Source organism: Orcinus orca, chromosome 8, assembly GCF_937001465.1.
Source record: "Orcinus orca chromosome 8, mOrcOrc1.1, whole genome shotgun sequence".
NCBI classification, from domain to species: domain Eukaryota; kingdom Metazoa; phylum Chordata; class Mammalia; order Artiodactyla; family Delphinidae; genus Orcinus; species Orcinus orca.
This window is the reverse complement of record NC_064566.1, coordinates 47,101,903-47,121,200: the sequence shown is the minus strand read 5'-3', so window position 1 is coordinate 47,121,200 and position 19,298 is coordinate 47,101,903. Positions and strand designations below refer to the sequence as shown.

Sequence of the window (19,298 nt, the reverse complement as noted above, 5' to 3'; positions counted from 1 at the left end):
CCCTAAATACTGAGGACGTTCTTGAGGTCATATTTGATTCAGTATTACTTACAGTGGAGTCTCCAACAACAGCTGACTGTCTCCTCCTCACCAGCTCGTCTCCCCCAAGGGCCCATCTTACCGCATTCCCCTCCCACCTAACTCTACTTTGCTGACCACTGCTTTAATGTTTTCTGCTTGTCTAATCAGATTTTTTCCTTCATCTTTTACCAACCTCCCCACTCCCAACTCACCCTACATATTATTATTATTTTTTTTTTTGCGGTACACGGGCCTCTCACTGCTGTGGCCTCTCCCGTTGCGGAGCACAGGCTCCAGACGTGCAGGCTCAGCGGCCATGGCTCATGGGCCCAGCCGCTCCGCGGCATGTGGGATCTTCCCGGACCGGGGCACGAACCCGTGTCCCCTGCATCGGCAGGCGGACTCTCAACCACTGCGCCACCAGGGAAGCCCCCTACATATTATTAAAAGAGATATTTGTGTGTCTAAGTTGCTTAGCACGGGGCCTAGTCCATATATTCAACACATGTTAACTATTACTGTTTGTTACCAGAGTAATCTTCCTAAAGCATAATTCTAACTGGTCTTGCCATTCCTTTGATCAAAAGCTTTCAACGGTTCCCATAATGACAAGAGACTGCATCACACAGGAGACAGCAGAGGGAAGTATCAATAAAGTGAGTACCACCTTTTCAGTCAGTTATTAAGATCCTCGCTGTGTGTCCAACTATTTAAGTGGAGGTTAAATTAACCTTACTAGAGCTCATTTTCATCATCTATAAAATGGCTATCATGAGACCTACTTCTCAGGGTTGTTACAAGGGTTACAGGTTAAATAACATATACAAAGCTCCCAGCACACACAGTAGGTATTTAGCAAATTCTGATTTTTCCCTCCCTACAAACTAAACTCCTAAACAACTGAATTCCACAATCTAGCCCAAAAGTACCTCTTCATGCTTCTTTCTCATTACATACTCCTGATTCAGCCAAACTAGACTTCTCAGCATGCTTTGAGCCTGCCTTGTGATTTCTTACCTCTCAGCCTTCGCTTACTCCAATGGTTTTGCTTTTCCCTCCAACTCCACATATCTAAATCCAGCCTATCCTAAGCTCAGGCCAAATACTGCCCTTGTCCCTGAAGCATTTTCTCTTATCATCCCCATTGCTTAGAATACACTGTCTGAACCTCTTTAATTGCACTTATCACACCTGGCCTTATTCAAGAGTTCTATTTATGTGTCTTACATCCTCTATTTGAATGGATTGGAACAGAAATGGGTAACATCTTCCACTAAGTACCATTTCTACCCAATTTTAGCTAGTGCTGATTAAAACCTACAAATCATACCTGAGAATAAGAAAAGCAGCCTCTGATACCCAGGAGCTGGTCTGGTGTTGCTATGAGCTAGCCTGTCACTCACAGTTAGGTCTTGGTGTTGTTCTCCTCTTACACATAAGCAATTTCAGACATGAACATCAGGCAAGACCATTCTGTGACCATGATGGATCAAGACAAAAGAAATAAGAACATTGTGTAATCTGTCTGAGCGCACACAAAACACGAACACTGCCCAAACCAAAAAAATATCAAATAGCCCCTATTCCTGGATGATGAGTGACTGCTGCTTCTTTGCCAATTACAGCTATAGCTTTTCTTTAGACTGCTCTCTCTTGACATAAACTCTACTAAGATACCCAGTCATAGAATGTGCCCCACTTTCTGACAGCACCCAATCCACAGCAAAGCCCGACATCCTTAAACCTTCCTCAAAATCACCTAACATGGGGCTTCCCTGGTGGCGCAGTGGTTGAGGGTCTGCCTGCCGATGCAGGGGACACGGGTTCGTGCCCTGGACCGGGAGGATCCCACGTGCCGCAGAGCGGCTGGGCCCGTGGGCCGTGGCCGCTGGGCCTGCGCGTCCGGAGTCTGTGCTCCGCAACGGGAGAGGCCACAGCAGTGAGAGGCCCGCGTACCGCAAAAAAAAAAAAAACACACCTAACACAAGCCTAAATCCTATAGCAAGACTTTTCTAACACTCTTACTGAGATGCTGCGTGCTTCCTCATGGTGTGCAACCTCCTTTGCTGCAACAAGCAATAAACCCAATTTATTCAACTGTAGGTGCATTCCTGGTGCTCTGTGGCTGAAGGACAAACTATGAACTTCTTTAATAGAAGTCTAGTATTTTCTTTATGCTTACAGAGCATGCTCTGGGTCTTGCATGCTATACACTTTGTTGAACTGATCTGAATGACTTACACTAGGCCTGTTGGCCTTGCTGTAATCTGAAGACCCAGCCCAGTCACTCTCAGAGCTAAAAATAGTTTTTTACTTCATTATCCTGAGTGTTTTCAATTTCACAGTTTTGAGAACAGAAAATGGCATTCAGACTGATCGAGGTGCCCCACACCCACCCACCTCTGAGTTTCTGAAATTGAAAATGTGTCTAATTTACATTCATTCACAGACTCTCAAATTGTCTCTGCTCCTCTTTGCACACTTTCAGAGTAGATGTTTGATGTTTCATTAAGAGAAAAGGTAAAGGACCAAAATAATCCATTTGTCTCAGGCACCTACATACCAACACAAAGAGCTAATTTAAGATAACAGGGCTTCCCTGGTGGCGCAGTGGTTGAGGGTCCGCCTGCCGATGCAGGGGACACGGGTTTGTGCCCCGGTCCGGGAAGATCCCACATGCCGCGGAGCGGCTGGGCCCGTGAGCCATGGCCACTGAGCCTGCGCTCAGTGGCCATGGCTCTGCGCGTCCGGAGCCTGTGCTCTGCAACGGGAGAGGGAGAGGCCACAACAGTGAGAGGCCCGTGTACCACCAAAAAAATAAAAAATAAAAAAATAACAAAGAATTACGTATATGTGTGTGTTACCTATGCACATATAAATACGTATACACACATAAACACATATGTGTGTGTATGTATTTTCACATCTTGGAGAGCTTCAGACTCAGTGAGCAGGACTCACTTGAGGAGAATATGGTGACAAAAAGAGTCTGAACTATTCCAGAGGAACAGGGTTACTGGGGAGGGGCTGGTAAGGAATCCTGTTTATAGGCATTCAAAGTGAGATGCTCAATGGAAAACACAGGTGGGCAGGGTCAGCAGGAGAGATGCCAAACGTAACATTACGGTAGGAGTCCCCCAGGCCCCAGCCAACGGAGATGGAAGGTAGGACTCTCCTGAAGCCAATTCTAGCATAGAAGTAGCACACTGTCACCTTGGAGGGCTTCAACTACTCTGGAACCTGTTCAAAGTCCCAGTCAGCTAACCAGGAACAACTGACAAGGTTCCTGACCTAGTATGCTGACATCTTCATGTTCCACAGGTACATAAGGTGAGTCAGGGAATGGTTACTCTGGCCAAAGAAGAAACCTGTTGGTGAAATCAAACGAGAACCATAGGAGAAAGAGATCATGCCATCTTAGAATTTGTGGCAAAAATGTAGGGGGTGTGTGGCACAGGCTCTAGGAAGGCAGAATTAAGAAGTCCTGAGAACAGAGACACGTGGTTCCATTTCATGAGACTCTAAGAAGAAAGCTCTTAAGATGCATTTTTGCTTGGGCATTGAAAAAATTCTTAAGCAGGTAGGGAAGGCAAAGGAAAACAGCAGATGTACTGGTAGCTATTCTAAAAGAACAGACAAAAAATGAACAGAAGAGCACATCAGCAATCAGCATGAAAGAGTAGCAAGACTTGGAAGGACCACATGAGGAGGCCAAGGTCCAAAACAAATTAAGGTTTACAAAAAGGCTAGCAAGGGCTTCCCTGGTGGCGCAGTGGTTGAGAGTCCGCCTGCAGATGCAGGGGACAAGGGTTTGTGCCCCGGTCCGGGAGGATCCCACATGCCGCGGGGCGGCTGGGCCCGTGAGCCATGGCCACTGGGCCTGTGCGTTCGGAGCCTGTGCTCCGCAACGGGAGAGGCCACGGCAGTGAGAGGCCCGCGTACCGCCAAAAAAAAAAAAAAAAAAAAGGCTAGCAAAAGCAAAAAGGGTATTTTTAGAGTGAAAAGGCAATTTGCTTGATGATAAAATGTAATGCTGAGAAAGCAGAATTTCTCAACCTCTATTTTGCTTCCATATTCTCTATCAAAGGGTATCAATTTGGGGTTAAATGGGAGAGAATTAACAATCCTAGAGGGAAAAAAAGTTCCAGATGGGTGAGGAGGGTAACATCAAGTCTGTTCACTAAGTAACTTCTACCAGGAAAACTGGTAAAACTTGCACATAAGGTCACTGAACTGAAGAAAGTTTTAAGAAATTATATTGATAAAAAGAGAAATCTTGAACGAATGGAGACATAATTATTGTTCCAGTTTGCAAAAAGCAAAAGGTGGATAGTGGACTTTTCAACTATAGAGAAGTGAACGCTTCTTGGACTCAATTCTAAAAAGGATTCTTCCTTTTTTTTTTTTTTGATGGAGTGGACATGGAAGGGAAGAAACTTTTTTTCTGGTTATATAAGAAAAAAAACCCGCATACCTATAGAAAATTGAGAAAGTAGAGAAAAGTATAAATAACAACCACCCATGTTTCCATGACCCAGAAATAACCACTGTTAAGATGTTGACCTACTTCTTCCTAGTGAATACATACAGTGAATACATCTTTACTTTTCATTTATAGTATACAATTTTCCCATATTATTTGGAACTCTTCAAGAGGAGAAGAAAGAGAAAAGGAGATCCAAAATGTATTCAAAGAGATTATGGCTGAAAAATTCCCAAACCTAAAGAAGGAAACAGATATCCAGATACAGAAAGCACAGAGGGTCCCAAACAGGTAAACCCAAACAGACCTACACCAAGACATATTATAATAAAAATGGCAAAAGTTAAAGAGAGGATTCTAAAGGCAGCAAGAGAAAAACAAAGAGTTAATTACATAGGTTCCCCCATAAGGCCATCAGCTGATTTCTCTACAGAAATGCTGCAGGCCAGAAGGGAGTGGCAAGATATAGTCAAAGTCCTGAAAGGGAAAAATCTGCAACCTAAGGTACTCTACCAAGCAAGATTATCATTTAGAATAGAAGGAGAGACAAAGAATTTTTCAGACAAGCCAAAACTAAAAGAATACAGCAATACTAAAACTATCCCCTAAAAGGAAATATTGAAAGATCTTCTCTAAATAGAAGAATATATAGAAAAGAGAAAATCACAATTGGAAAGCAAATCACCTAAATAAACCAGTACACAGATTAAAAAAAAAATCAAAAAATTTCTGTGAAAGTGATGATAACCACAATGAACAGCAAAACGATGAACATGAAGATGTAAAAGAGGACACCAAAATCATAAAATGTGATGGAGGAGAGTAAGCAAACAGATTTTTTAAATTTCCTTGAATGTGTTTGAGCCTATATGACTACTAGTCTAAGGCAAGTAGATATGCAATGGGGTTAACATACTTGAAAAACAGGGTTACCACAAATCAAAAACATAAAATAGACTCACAAAAACCAAAAAGAAGAGAACATAAGTATAATACAAAAGAAAATCATCAAACCACAAAAGGAAAAACAACAAGAAAAAGGGACAAAGAAGAAATATAAAATCAACAGGAAAATAATGTTTAAAATGGCAATAAATACATATCTATCAATAATTACCTTAAACGTCAATGGACTAAATACTCCAATAAAAAGACAGAGTGGCAGATTAGATTAAAAAACAAAAGCCTACAAGATGCTGCCTACAAGAGACCCACTTTAGGGCAAAGGACACACACAGACTGAAAGTGAGGGGACAGAAAAAGATATTTCACATAAATGGAAATGACAAGAAAGCGGGGGTCACAATACTCATATCAGACAAAATAGACCTAAAACAAAGGCCATAAAGAAAGATAAAGGACACTATATAATGATAAAAGGATCAATACAAGAAGAGGATTTTATGCTCATCAACATATATGCACCTAATATAGGAGCATCCAAATACATAAAACAAATACTAACAGACATAAAGGGAGAAAATGACAGGAATACAATAATAGTATGAGACTTTAACACCCCACTCACATCAATGGACAGATCTTCTCTGGACAGATCTTCTAGACAGAAAATCAATAAGGCAACAGAGATCCTAGATGATACAATAGAACAGTTCACATTTTCAGGAAATTACATCCAAAGAACCAGAATACACATTCTTTTCAAGTGCACATGGAACATTCTTTAGGACTGATCACATACTAGGACACAAAACAAGCCTCAACAAATTTAAGAGTATAGAAATTATCAAAAGCATCTTTTCTGACCACAATGGCATGAAACTAGAAATCAACCACAGAAAAAAGAAATGAGAAAAAAGCAATTACATGGAGGCTAAACAACACGCTACTAAAAAACCAAACAATGGGTCAATGATGAAATCAAACAGGAAATTTAAAAATACCTTGAGACAAATGACAATGAAAACACAACCATACAAAATTTATGCAATGCAGCAAAAGCAGTTCTTAGAGGGAAGTTCATAGTGATACAAGCCTTCCTCGAAAAGCAATAAAAACTTCAAATAAACAACCTAACCTACCACTTAAGAGAATCAGAAAAAGAACAAACAAAACCTACAGTCAAAAAAAAAACAAAAAAAACCTAGAGTCAGCAGAAGGAAGAAAACAATAAAGATCAGAGAGGAAATTAATAAAATAGAGACTAAAAAACAATAGAGGGCTTCCCTGGTGGCAAGGTGGTTAAGAATCAGCCTGCCAATGCAGGGGACACCAGGGTTTGAGCGCTGGTCTGGGAAGATCCCACATGCAGCAGAACAACTAAGCCTGTGTACCACAACTACTGAGCCTGTGCTCCAGAGCCCGTAAGCCACAACTACTGAGCTCATGAGCCACAACTACTGAAGTCCATGTGCCTAGAGCCCATGATCCACAACAAGAGAAGCCACCACAATGAGAAGCCCGTGCACTGCAACAAAGAGTAGCCCCCACTCGCTGCAACTAGAGAAAGCCCACATGCAGCACAAAGACCCAACGCAGCCAAAAATAAACTAAATTAAAAAAAAAACAACAGAAAGAAAAATCAATAAAATCAAGAGCTGGTTCTTTGAAAGGGTAAACAAATTGACAAACCTCTGGCCAGGCTCACCAAGAACAAAATAAACAAAATAAGAATTGAAAAAGGAGACCTAACAACCGATACCTGCAGAAATACAGGAAACCATAAGGGAATACTATGAACAATTATATGCCAACAAATTTGATAACCTAGAAGAAATGGACAAGTTTCTAGAAACATATAGCCCACCAAAACTGAATCAAGAAGAAACAGCTAATTTGAACAGACCAATCACTAGAAGTGAAATAGAATTTGTAATCTTAAAACTCCCTACAAACAAAATTATAGGACCAGATGGCTTCACAGGCGAATTTTACCAAACATACAAAGAGGAACTTATACTGATCCTTCTCAAACCCTTCCAAAAAACTGAAGAGGAAGGAACATTCCCAAAGACATTCTATGAAGCCACCATCACCCTGATACCCAAACCAAACAAAGACACCACCAAAAAAGAAAATTACAGGCCAATATCTTTGATAAATATAGATGCAAAAATTCTCAACAAAATATTAGCAAGCCAAATTCAACAACACATAAAAAAAATCATACGCCACAACCAAGTGGGATACATCCCAAGTTCACAAGGATTGTTCAACGCATGCAAATCAATCAATGTGGTACACCACATAAACAAGAAAACACAAAAAACCACATGGTCATCTCTGTAGATGCAAAAGAAGCATTTCACAAAATTTAACATCCATTCATGATAAAAGCTCTTACCAAAGTGGGTATAGAGAGAACATATCTCAACATAAAAGCTATTTATGACAAACCCACAGCCAATGTAATACTCAATGGTGAAAAGCTGAAAGCCTTCCCACTAAATTCTGGAACAAGACAAGGATGCCCACTCTTACCACTTCTATTCAACATGATATTGGAAGTTCTACCCACAGCAATCAGACAAGAAAAAGAAATAAAAGGTATCCAAATGAAGGGAAGAGGTAAAATTGTCATTATATGCAGATGACATGATACTATATACATAGAAAACCCTAAGGACTCCACACAAAAACTACTAGAACTGATAAATGAATTCATCAAGGTAGCAGGATATAAGATTAACAACAGAAATTGGTTGCATTTCTTTACACTAACAATGAAATATCAGAAAGGGAATGTAAAAAAACAATACCTTTCAAAATCACACGCCCCAAAATAAAATACTTAAGAATAAACCGAACCAATGAGGTGAGAGTTGTATGCTAAAAATTATAAAACATTAATAAAAGAAATTGAAGAAGACTCAAAGAAATAGAAAGATATCCCATGCTCTTGGATTGGAAGAATTAATATTGTTAAAATGAGCATACTACCCAAAGCAATCTACAGATTTAATGCTATCCCTATCAAATTATCCATGACATTATTCACAGAACTAGAATAATCCTAAAATTTATTTATTTATAAATAATCCTAAATCCTGGGTCCATAAAGGACCCAGAATTGCCAAAGCAATCTCAAAGAAAAAGAACAAAGAAGGAGGCATACGCCTCCCAGACTTCAGACAATACTACAAAGCTAAAGTAATCAAAACAGCATGATACTGGCACAAAAACAGACATATGGATCAATGGAACAGAACAGAGAGCCCAGAAATAAACCCATACACATATGGTCAATTAATCTTCGATAAAGGAGGCAAGAATATACAACAGGGAAAAGACAGTCTCTTCAGCAAGTGGTGTTGGGAAAGTTGGACAGCTTTCACCATACACAAAAATAAACTCAAAATGGCTAAAGACTTAAACATAAGACATGACACCATAAAGCTCCTAAGAGATCACAGGCAAAACATTCTCTGACATAAATAGTACCATTGTTTTCTTAGGTCAGTCTCCTAAGGCAATATAAATAAAAACAAAAATAAACAAATGGGACCTAATCAAATTTACAAGCTTTTGCACATCAAAGGAAACCATAAACAAAACAAAAAGACAACCTACAGAATGGGAGAAAATATCTGCAAATGATGCTACTGACAAAGGCTTAATTTCCAAAATATACAAACAGCTCATACAACTTAAACAAAAAAGCAAACAACCCAACTGAAAAATGGGCAAAGACCTAGACATTTCTCCAAAGAAGACATACAAATGGCCAACAGGCACATGAAAAGATACTTAACATCGCTAATTATTAGAGAAATGCAAATCAAAAGTACAATGAGGTACCACCTCACACTGGTCAGAATGGCCGTCATTAAAAAGTACACAAATAAATGCTGGAGAGGATGTGGAGAAAAGGGAACCCTCCTACACTGTTGGTGGGAATGTAAGTTGGTGTAGCCACTATGGAAAACAGTATGGAAGTTCCTCAGAAAACTAAAAATACAATTACCATATGATCCAGAAATCCCACTCCTGGGCACATATCCAGACAAAATTATAATCCAAAAAAGATACATGCACCCCTATGTTCATAGCAGCACTATTCACAGTAGCCAAGACATGGAAACAACCTAAATGTCCATCAACAGATGAATGGATAAAGAAGATGTGGTACACCACAAAAAAGAAAAAAAAAAAAAAAAATAAGATGTGGTACATATATAGAATGGAATATTACCCAGCCATAAAACAGAATGAAATAGTGCCATTTGTAGCAACATGGATGGACCTAGAGATTGTCATACTGAGTGAAGTAAGTCAGAAAGAAAGACAAATACCAATGATATCACTTATATGTGGAATCTAAAAAATAGGACACAAATGAACTTATCTACAAAACAGAAATAGACTCACAGATATAGAGAACAGACTTGTGGCTGCTGGGGGGGTGTGTTGCGGGAGCAATGGAGTGGGAGTGTGGGGTTAGCAGATGCAAACTAGTATATACAGAATGGATAAACAACAAGGTCCTACTGTATAGCACAGGGAACTATATTCAATCTCCTGTGATACACCATAATGGAAAAGAATACGAAAAAGAATGTATATGTATGTATAACTGAATCACTTTGCTATACAGCAGAAATTAACACAGCATTGTAAACCAACTACAATTAAAAAAAAGAAAGTCCCTCAAAAAAAATAGGTATGGTACACAGTATCAGATTTCAAGTTCAGGTATAATTAATACTGTATTTGTATTGTCTACCCTGTTTATAAATCCACAGTGATCCCAGACAAACTGGTATTTTTTCCCCTTTGATTTCAAAGAAAAAGAAAACTGGCCACCAAAACAGACAAGAAACAAAAAAAACTCCAACCCCTCATGAATATAATTTACTAGATTCATAACAGTCTATCATATGGATGCACAATAATTTATGTAACCATAAATAACAGTAATAATAATAGTAATAATAAAGTAATGGCTTATAAATGCTAATAGAGGAAACCATGATCCCTGGGAGCCAGCATTCATTAATTCGCCCAATTCACTAATTCCTTTATTCATGAGTATTGATTTTCTACAATGTGCAGGCCTGGTCTAAAGTTGGAGATACAGCAGTGAACAAAACAAACAAAAATCCTTACCCTCATGGAACCTCCTTTCTAAATGGGAAAAGAGATAATACACAAGGTAATGATAAATACTAAAGAGAAAAAATGAAGCAGGCAAAGAGGATAGGATGTGTTGGGGGGAAATAAAGATTTTAGCTGGAGTATCCAGAGAAGGCTCAGGAGATGAAGACCTAAAGAAGATAAAGGAAAGGCATATGGCTATCCAAGGGAGAGCATTTTAGGCAGGGGAAACAACAAATGCAAAGGCCCTGAGGTGGGAGCACACCTGGCATGTTCAAGCAACAGTGAGAGGCCAGCATGGTCAAAGCAAAATGAGAAAGAAAGGAAAAGGAGAAGGAAATGGGGAAAAGGATTAAGTAGGTCATGTACAGACTTTGTCTTTTCATCTGAGTCAGGAAGCCACTGGAGGGTTTTATGGAGGGAGAAACTTATGCTTTAAAAGGATCAGTATGGATGCTATGTTGAGAACAGACTGAAGGGAGAAGGGAGGAAGAAGGTGGACCACAGCCTAAAACAGACAGAATAAGATGGAGTAAAGCAATCAAATGACCAACTGGTTTAATGACTCTACACAAACGGTTTCAATGAATAGACTGGGGTGACCTGAAGAGCAGTTTCAAATGACTGATAGATTTAAAAAAATAATTTGAATGATCAAGAAGACACGCTAATCAAAAGCAAGGGTGAAATTGTGAAAAGAAATTATGAGGCAGTCAGAGACATCTGAATGCCGACTGGATATTTAATGACATTAAGGAATTATTGATTTTTTAGGTGTGATAATGATATTGCGGCTATTTTAAGAAGAATTCTTATTTTTTAGAGATGTATACAAAATTATTTACGGATGAAATGACCCAATGCCCGGGATTTGCTTCAAAATAATTGAGTGTTATGGGGGGAAAAGTAAGTGGGGATATACATGATACAAGATGATGAAGCAGGGTGATGTGCATTCATCTTACTACTCTCGACTTTTGCTTATGTTTGAAAATGTCTAACAAAGAAGTTTTTTTAAAAAAATCAAGAATGGCATATAGCTGAGAGAGATGGTAAAACAAATACACTGAATGGAACGATAAATATTCTGAAAAAATGTCAAGAGGCTAGAATTCTGGACCAATAGATAAAATGCAACAGGAAAGGCTAGAAACTGCTATATTTGGTTCCAAAACATCAAGTGAATGTACAAAATGGACAAAACCTAGATGAGTAGCTCCTATTTTAAAAAAAAAAAAAGTTTAAGATTCTAATATACAGCAAGGTCAGCAAGTAAAATGCCAAAAATCTAAAGCAATCCCCAAGATGCATTAATAGAAGTAAAGAATTTTAAAAAGGGGGGTGGGGGGGTTGCTCTTCCATGAGCTAACTGGCTTACACCTGCTATTGTTTGCCATCTAAGAGGGCTATGTTTAGATACTTGCAACTATGTCATATGAGGAATGGATGAGGCAGCTAGGGATGTCAACTTAGGAAAAAAGATGGAAGAAGGGGACGTGATACTAGTCTGCAAATTCCCGAACTCATCATCTTTCCCCTTTAATCTACTTTGCTTCATTACTATTTTGGTAAAGGGTGTTACCATCTATGTATTCACCTAAGCCAATAAACTGAGAATAATTCAAGATGCCTCCCTCTCTCTCACGCTCCACGTCTATTTAAAAATGTCTCTTAAAATTGTTTTCTTCTCTCCTATCCAACGTTGATGCCTCCCCTGCTCCATTTACTCCTTCTTCTTCCTGTACCCCTATTTCCCTTTGGGAATCACTCTCAACTCCACAGTGGTCAATCAGCATATTCTTTCTACCCACAGCACTGCAAATAGCTTAAATCAAGCTATTAAGATGGGAGGATGTGTTAGCTGGAACTACTGGGAAAGAATAGGTGTGGGAGGAGGGGGAGGGGATAAGAGTAAGATGGGAGTGAAGGAAGAGTTCAAAAGAACAGAAACATTCTTTCTCTGGACAATTAAGTGTGAGGAGGTGATATCTGGAACTGTTGCAACTATTTTTGCTACCCTGAGAAGTCAACAGACAGAGTCAACTTGAGAAGGAACCCAGAAGTGAAAAGGACACAGAAAATCAGATTGTGAATCTCTAGATCAAACCACACAGGAGGCCAATTCTAACACAGGGTCTTTTCATTTGGACTAATCAATACATTCTCTTTTTGACTTAAGACAGTTCAGCTGAATTTCCTGTGACTTATCATGAGAATCCTAACTGATGAGCCCAAAGACATTCGCTTAATGATGCTCATGTCTCAACTGGACTACTGCAACAATATTCTCCCTGAAAAAATCCTCACGATACAGACTTAATACTGTTGCCAAGGTGTCCTTTCAGACTGTATGTTTCTCTTCTACTCATAAACTTACAATGGCCTCCTCTTCCTTTAGAATACTATCCAAACTCCTTAAGTATGGCAGAAAAAAAAATCTTTACAGTTTGGCCCCAAGTCTCATCTCTTACAACTCTAAAGCTATTTCAAGGCTCTGGGTGTTGTTTTTGCTCTGTGTTCCCTCTGCCTGGAATGTTCTTCTTAATCTGGCTAATAAAAACACTTTAGAATTACCTCCTCAATTTAGCCAAGGAATGCAAGGTTGGTTTAACACCCCAAAATCAATTATGTAATGCATCATATCCACAGAATGTAGGACAAAAACCCCATTATCGCTTCACTAGACACAGAAAAAGCATTTGACAAAATTCAACACCCCTTCATAACAAAAATACTCAACAAACTAGGAATAGAAGGGAACTCCCTCAAAGGGCATCTTTAAAAAAATCCACAGCTAGCATTACCCTTAATAGTATGAAAGCTTTCTTAAGATTAGGAACAATCAAGGACGTTCCCTCTTCACTGCTTCTATTCAACATTGTACTAGAGGTTCTAGCCCAGGCAGTTAGGCAAAAAAGAAAGAAAGAAAGAAAAGGCATGTAGATTGGAAAGAAGTAAAACAATCTCTGTTCGCAGAGAACAAGATCATGTATTGGAGCTAATAAACAATTCAGCAAGTTTGCAGAATACAATATTAATACACAAAAACTGTGTTTCTAAAAAATAGTGAACAATTTGAAAATAAAATTAATAAAATAATTCAATTTACAATAACATCAAAAAGAATAAAATACTAAGGAATATATTTAACAAAATAAGACTTGTATACTGAAAACTACAAAGTTCTTTGAAATCAATTAAAGACCTAAATAAATAAAAAGAAATCCTATGTTCATAGATTGAAAGACTTAATATTGTTAAGATGGCAATACTCTCCAAATTGGTCTACAGATTCCACACAATCAAAAATCCCAGCTGGCTTCTGCAGAAACTGATAAGCTGATCCTAAAATGTGTATGGAAATGCTGGGCCACAAGACTCAGAAATTAATCTTGAAAAAAGAACACAGCTGGAAGACTTAATGCTTCATGACCTCAAAACTACAAAGCTACAGTAATCAAGACAGTGTGGTACTGGCATAAGGATGGGTGTATATGATATTTGTATCAATGGAACAGAATTGAGAGTCCAGAAATAAACTCTCACACTTACAGTCAATTGAATTTCAACAAGGGTGTCAAAACAATTCAATGTAAACAGAATAGTGTTTTCAAAAATAATGCTGGGATAAATGTATATCCACATGAAGTTGGACTTCTACCTCACACCATGTATAAAAATTAACTCAAAATGGATCAAAGACTTAAATATAAGAGTAAATACTATAAAACTTGAAACATGGGCATAAATCTTCATGACCTTGGATCTGGCAATTATGTTTTTAGATATGACACCAAGAGCAGAAGAGAAGAAAATAAGTCAGACTTCATCAAAATTAAAACTTTTCTTAAAAGGACACCATTGAGAAAGTGAAGACAACTTACTAAGTGGAAGAAAAGCAAATCATATATCTGATAATGAACTTGTACCTAAAATACATAAAGAACTCTTACAACAATAAGAAACCCAATTTAAAGATGTGCAAAAGTCTGAATACACATTTCTCCAAAGAAGATACACAAATAGCCTATAAAAGATGTCAGTGTTGTTAGTCATGGAAATACAAAAAAAAAAATCACAATAAGATTCCACTTCACACCCATTAGGATGGCTATAATCAAAAAGGCAAGCAATAACAAATGTCGGTGAGGATATGGAGAAAGTGGAACCCTCACACTAATGGTGGGAATGTACAATGATGCAGCCACTTTCTAAAACAATCTAGCAGTTCCTCAAAACTGCTCATAGAGTAATCATATGAGCCAGAGATTCCACTCTTAGTTCCAGCTACACTAAAATGCTTACATTTCCCAAATGCATATACCCAAGAGAAACCAAAGCATGTATCCATACAGAAATCTGTACACAGATGTTAACAGCAGTGTTATTCTTAATAATCAAAACCCAAAATGCCCTTCAACTGATGAATGAATAAAATGTGGATGGAATATTCCACACAATGGAATATTATTCAGCCATAAAAAGTAATGAAGTACTTGGGCTTCCCTGGTGGTGCAGTGGTTGAGAGTCCGCCTGCCGATGCAGGGGACATGGGTTCGTGCCCCGGTCCGGGAAGATCCCACATGCCGCGGAGCGGCTGGGCCCGTGAGCCATGGCTGCTGAGCCTGCGCGTCCGGAGCCTGTGCTCCACAACAGGAGAGGCCACAACAGTGAGAGGCCCGTGTACCGCAAAAAAAAAAAAAAAAAAAAAAGAATACAAAAAAACTGACCATTCTAACATGTGTCTCCCCACTTCCCTGCAAGGATTTGAGTACCTGTAATTGACACTTTTTTGCACTTATTTAATGTCTGTTTCCCTCTACTAAACTGTGGATTCAAGGCAGGGATTTGGCTCATTTTTTCACGGAATTAACAATATTTATACGTTGTGTGTAAACTATGTAAAAGTGTACATCATAAATATTTGCTAAAGACTATCCTAACAGTTGTTACATGGAAAAGGGACTGTGCTTGTTCCACATATATGCCAATGGGCAGAAATGGAAGCTACTGATATAATGGCACGAATTTTAGGAATTTTCAAATAATCAGGGCTGTCCCTTTATTCAAAACAGGGGTGTCTGGGTTCTGTGGATTCTCTGAGTTGATTCTCAAATTCTGAATGTATGTATAAAAAGCATGTGCATTCTTCCTGGGAAAAAAATCCATAACTTTCATCAGATTCTCAAAGGGGTATATAACCCAATAATGGCTAGGATTCACTGTTTTTAAAATGTCAGTGTACCAGGGCAGGGATTTTAGTTAGCAAATTTCAGTTACTGGAATACATCATTCAAGGTAGGTTTTTGCCTAGATTATACTACTTTGGTAATTAATGCAAAAAGAGAACTCACAATATTAGTATCTTCATAATCTTATTCATTTAAAAGTATTTATAGATTGTCCATTATATGCCAACTGCTGAAGAAATAATAGTAAACAAGACCAAGTGCCTGCCCTCAGGAGCTTACATTCTAGAAGGTGGAGACAAAAAAAAGAGTAAATAAATAAGAAAATGTCGTATCATATAGTAATGCCTTCAACAGAGAAAATAAAACATGATGAAATAGGGAATGAGGGGAGTGTAAAGAGTTATTTTAGGAGCAGGAGGCTTTTTAGGACATGAGCCACCTTGTCTCCTTGCATGGCCTCGCGATAAACCTTTCTCTGCTCCAAACGCCGACGCTTCGGCGGGCACATGAACTTGCATTACTATTTGTGCCTGTTCAAACGACAGACGGTGCAACTTTTCAGTGACTCCTTCATCTCCTATGTTCACCCAGCGGTTCTTTCTAAGAATCATCTCTTAATCTCTCCCTTCTCCCTCCTCTCTTCCTGCACTGTCCTTACCCTCAAGGGTCTCTCAGTCACCAACATTTACAGTCTAGGGCCTTGTTTATGATAGGATGGAGTTAAGTGCAGCACATGTGTGGGACACCTGGGGTCAGGAGGTGGCCAGGAACGACTTCCCAGAGGAGGTATATTTTGTCTTCAGACCTGAAATGTTGTGTAAGTCATGTGGGGTGTGGTGAAGATGGAACTTGGGGTTTTCTAGCACAGGAATAACAAAGAGGCATAAACTAGATGAATTCATAAATAGAATGTGAACTTGGTTAATTGCATGTTATTGGGTCCGGCTTCTAACCTTTTATTTCCCTCGCTTTGGCATTAACCTCTAGAAAACGTAATTATTTTTAAAGCCCCTCATTATCCTCCCCACTTCTAGGCACTTTTCGTATTCAAGTTTTCTTCTGCACCTGCCAAACTAAATCTTCTCTAAGCTTGGCTTCTTAGTTTCTTTGAACTACTGAAAAACCTGGAAAGGCTTGATACTGAGCAGGACACTGTGGGGCTCCTGGGCACAAAATTCTGTGTCCCTCATTACTCGATTACAGAAAATCGGCTTCATTCAGCCTCCATGACCTTCCCAGAGTTCCAACTAGCAGGTTCAAACAGTTGCTAATTAGGGAAGGGAGGAGATGCGGAGACAAGGGAGGAACAGTGAAAAGAAACAGTAGTGTCAGAAGTTCCTTAATGGTCCAGTGGATAGGACTCAGTGCTTTCACTGCAGTGGCCTGGGGTTCAATCCCAGGTTCCCCTGGTCTGGGAACTAAGATCCCGCAAGCCACACAGTGTGGCCAAAAAAAAAGTTATTTTAGCTAGGGTCATCAGGGAAAGTCTCTCTGAGGAGATCACATTTGAGCTGAAACATGAGCAATGAGAAGGAAGCTGAGGAAAGAACACTTCAAGAATGAACAGAAAGTGCAAACATTCTAAGATGAGAACATTGATTATTACCACCTGCGTTAAGAGAAAAAGCCACGTCTAAACGCCTCTCTATACAACATTCAGAAGAGTGTCTCCCACTCACAGTGAATAGAACTTATTCAAGATAATTCAGCATAATGAAAATTCACTGTGATAAGAGACTATTCTAGACAAATCTTTACTGCTTAGGGTCATCACAAATTTACTCTTCTTCAATGCAGACAATATCATTAGACAAAGTGAGTAAAACCTTTGGGGTTTTGTAATAAAACAGAAAGAAGAAAAAAAAACACCATGTACTTTTTTTTTTTTTTAAGAAGTCTCTCCCAGGTAGAGTTTTACAAACAAAGATTATTAAGCAAACTCTACAAACAATTATGAGTTCGATCTGCTCTCCATCCCTAGAGCTTGGTGCTTTGCGTTTCTAGTATTTACTATCTGTGAGGTACAAGAGGGTGGAGTTACAGCCAGTGTATACAAATTAGAGGGGAATGAGTTTCAGTTCAAAAGCAGCTGTCCAACAATCAACAGGTTGAATATGAGTGTAAGTGTGGAGACTGTAAAACCATGACTCAAGTTAGCGTAACTTCATGACCTACAAAGGACTGTTCCAGTTCTTTCTCCCAGCCTTGGCATCCCTGTCGTGTTACACTCACCCATAATGCCCCAGAATGCAAACCAAAGAGTGGATTTTTAACCACCACATACATCATGCCAATAACAAAAGATTGACAAATACTTGTTCAGGTAAGGGCAACGCAGAGCTTTGTTCATCTCAGCAATTTAAATTCTTACTATTAAAATCTTCAAGTTATATTTACAAAGGCACAAAAAAAAACCTGAAGCAGTGAGCACCCAACACCAAACTGAAAGTACACAATGAATTAAGGTTAACAGTACCAATTCCAACTATTTCATTCAAATGCACGACAGAAAGCATACGAAAGCCCTGAAGAGGGGAATCCAAGAGGGAGCCCTCCTGACTCAGAGCACCTGAGCAGACGGTGACTAGTTGCGTTAGGCCAGTGAGGGGAAGGGGCTGCCAGCAACCGGGGAGTGTGCCCAGGCTTGTCTGCGTGCGCTCCTGGTCCTGCCTGCGGTGGAAGGTCAGGAGGGACCCGCTCGGGCAGCTGCCCGCTGGTGTCAAAAGAAGCCAGGGGACTGGCACCTCCCACACGCCGCCGGGTCCGCCTTCTCTAGCGGGGACGGAGATTCCCGGAGCCGCCCTCCCTGTAGCATCGCTTACCTTCGGTGAGCGGCGGTGGTTCCTGCCGCTTTCCGCGGGACAAAAAGGCCTTGGGCAGAAGCAACGACACAGCCAGGACGAGCCCCGAGGCCAGGGCCACCCTCTGCACGGTGGAGTACGCCATGGCCACCCGCCCTCGCCGCAGGTGAGCTCCAACCGGAACCGGAACCAGAAGTGGAACCGCAAAGCCCGCGGCCTCCTTCGACCCCACCGAGAGCTGCGCAGACGGCGCCGCGCGAGGGACAAGTGACCAGGCGCCTCCGGCTCCGCGGCGGAGGGCTGACCTGCTCCCCCCGCACAGTCACCTGGTGCAATGAGTGGTACCCGCGCCCTCTCATTTGTACCGACTAGACACGCCTTCCACGCCCCACGCCCACCTCGGCGTTCTGCCGTCGAAACAACCAATGGTCGTCCCTCCTCTCCATCCAGCTCACCACACTGCTCACTCCCCGCCCCAGACCGCCCATTAATTTCCTCGTTAAGGCCCCGCCCAGGCCCCGCACCTCCATTGTCCATCTGCATACTAAGGTGATGATACTACGACGCAGCTGTAATGCGTTTTAAGCTTTCCATAGCTTCAGATCTTTCAAAAACTCCTCTTTATCCTCATAGAAAGGTCAAACTGCTATGACCTCAAGGCCCTGCGTGGTCCGGTCTTACCAACGCTCCGTGCAAACTAGATCATTTGCTATTTCCCCAGCATATTTCTTGCCTTCAGGGAATCTT

The 19,298-nt window shown here is 40.1% G+C and overlaps 1 protein-coding gene across 9 annotated transcripts in view; it reads right to left on the bottom strand.

The window, feature by feature from the left end:
* The window catches only part of RIC3 (RIC3 acetylcholine receptor chaperone), a 52,147-nt gene extending 33,249 nt beyond the window's left edge, over positions 1-18,898 (bottom strand). For 3 of the 9 annotated variants that reach the window (XR_007478939.1, XR_007478940.1, XM_033404575.2), the window contains exon 1: positions 18,573-18,885. Coding sequence is in view for 5 of the 9 variants with exons in the window: in XM_033404575.2 (XP_033260466.1) it covers positions 18,573-18,696 (124 nt within the window). In the remaining 4 variants the exon portion in view is untranslated. Of the gene's footprint in view, positions 1-18,572 lie in introns of all 9 variants that reach the window. The other 6 variants (XR_004476534.2, XR_004476533.2, XM_033404580.2 and 3 more) reach the window with 5 other exon arrangements.
* Positions 18,899-19,298: the final 400 nt, after the last annotated feature.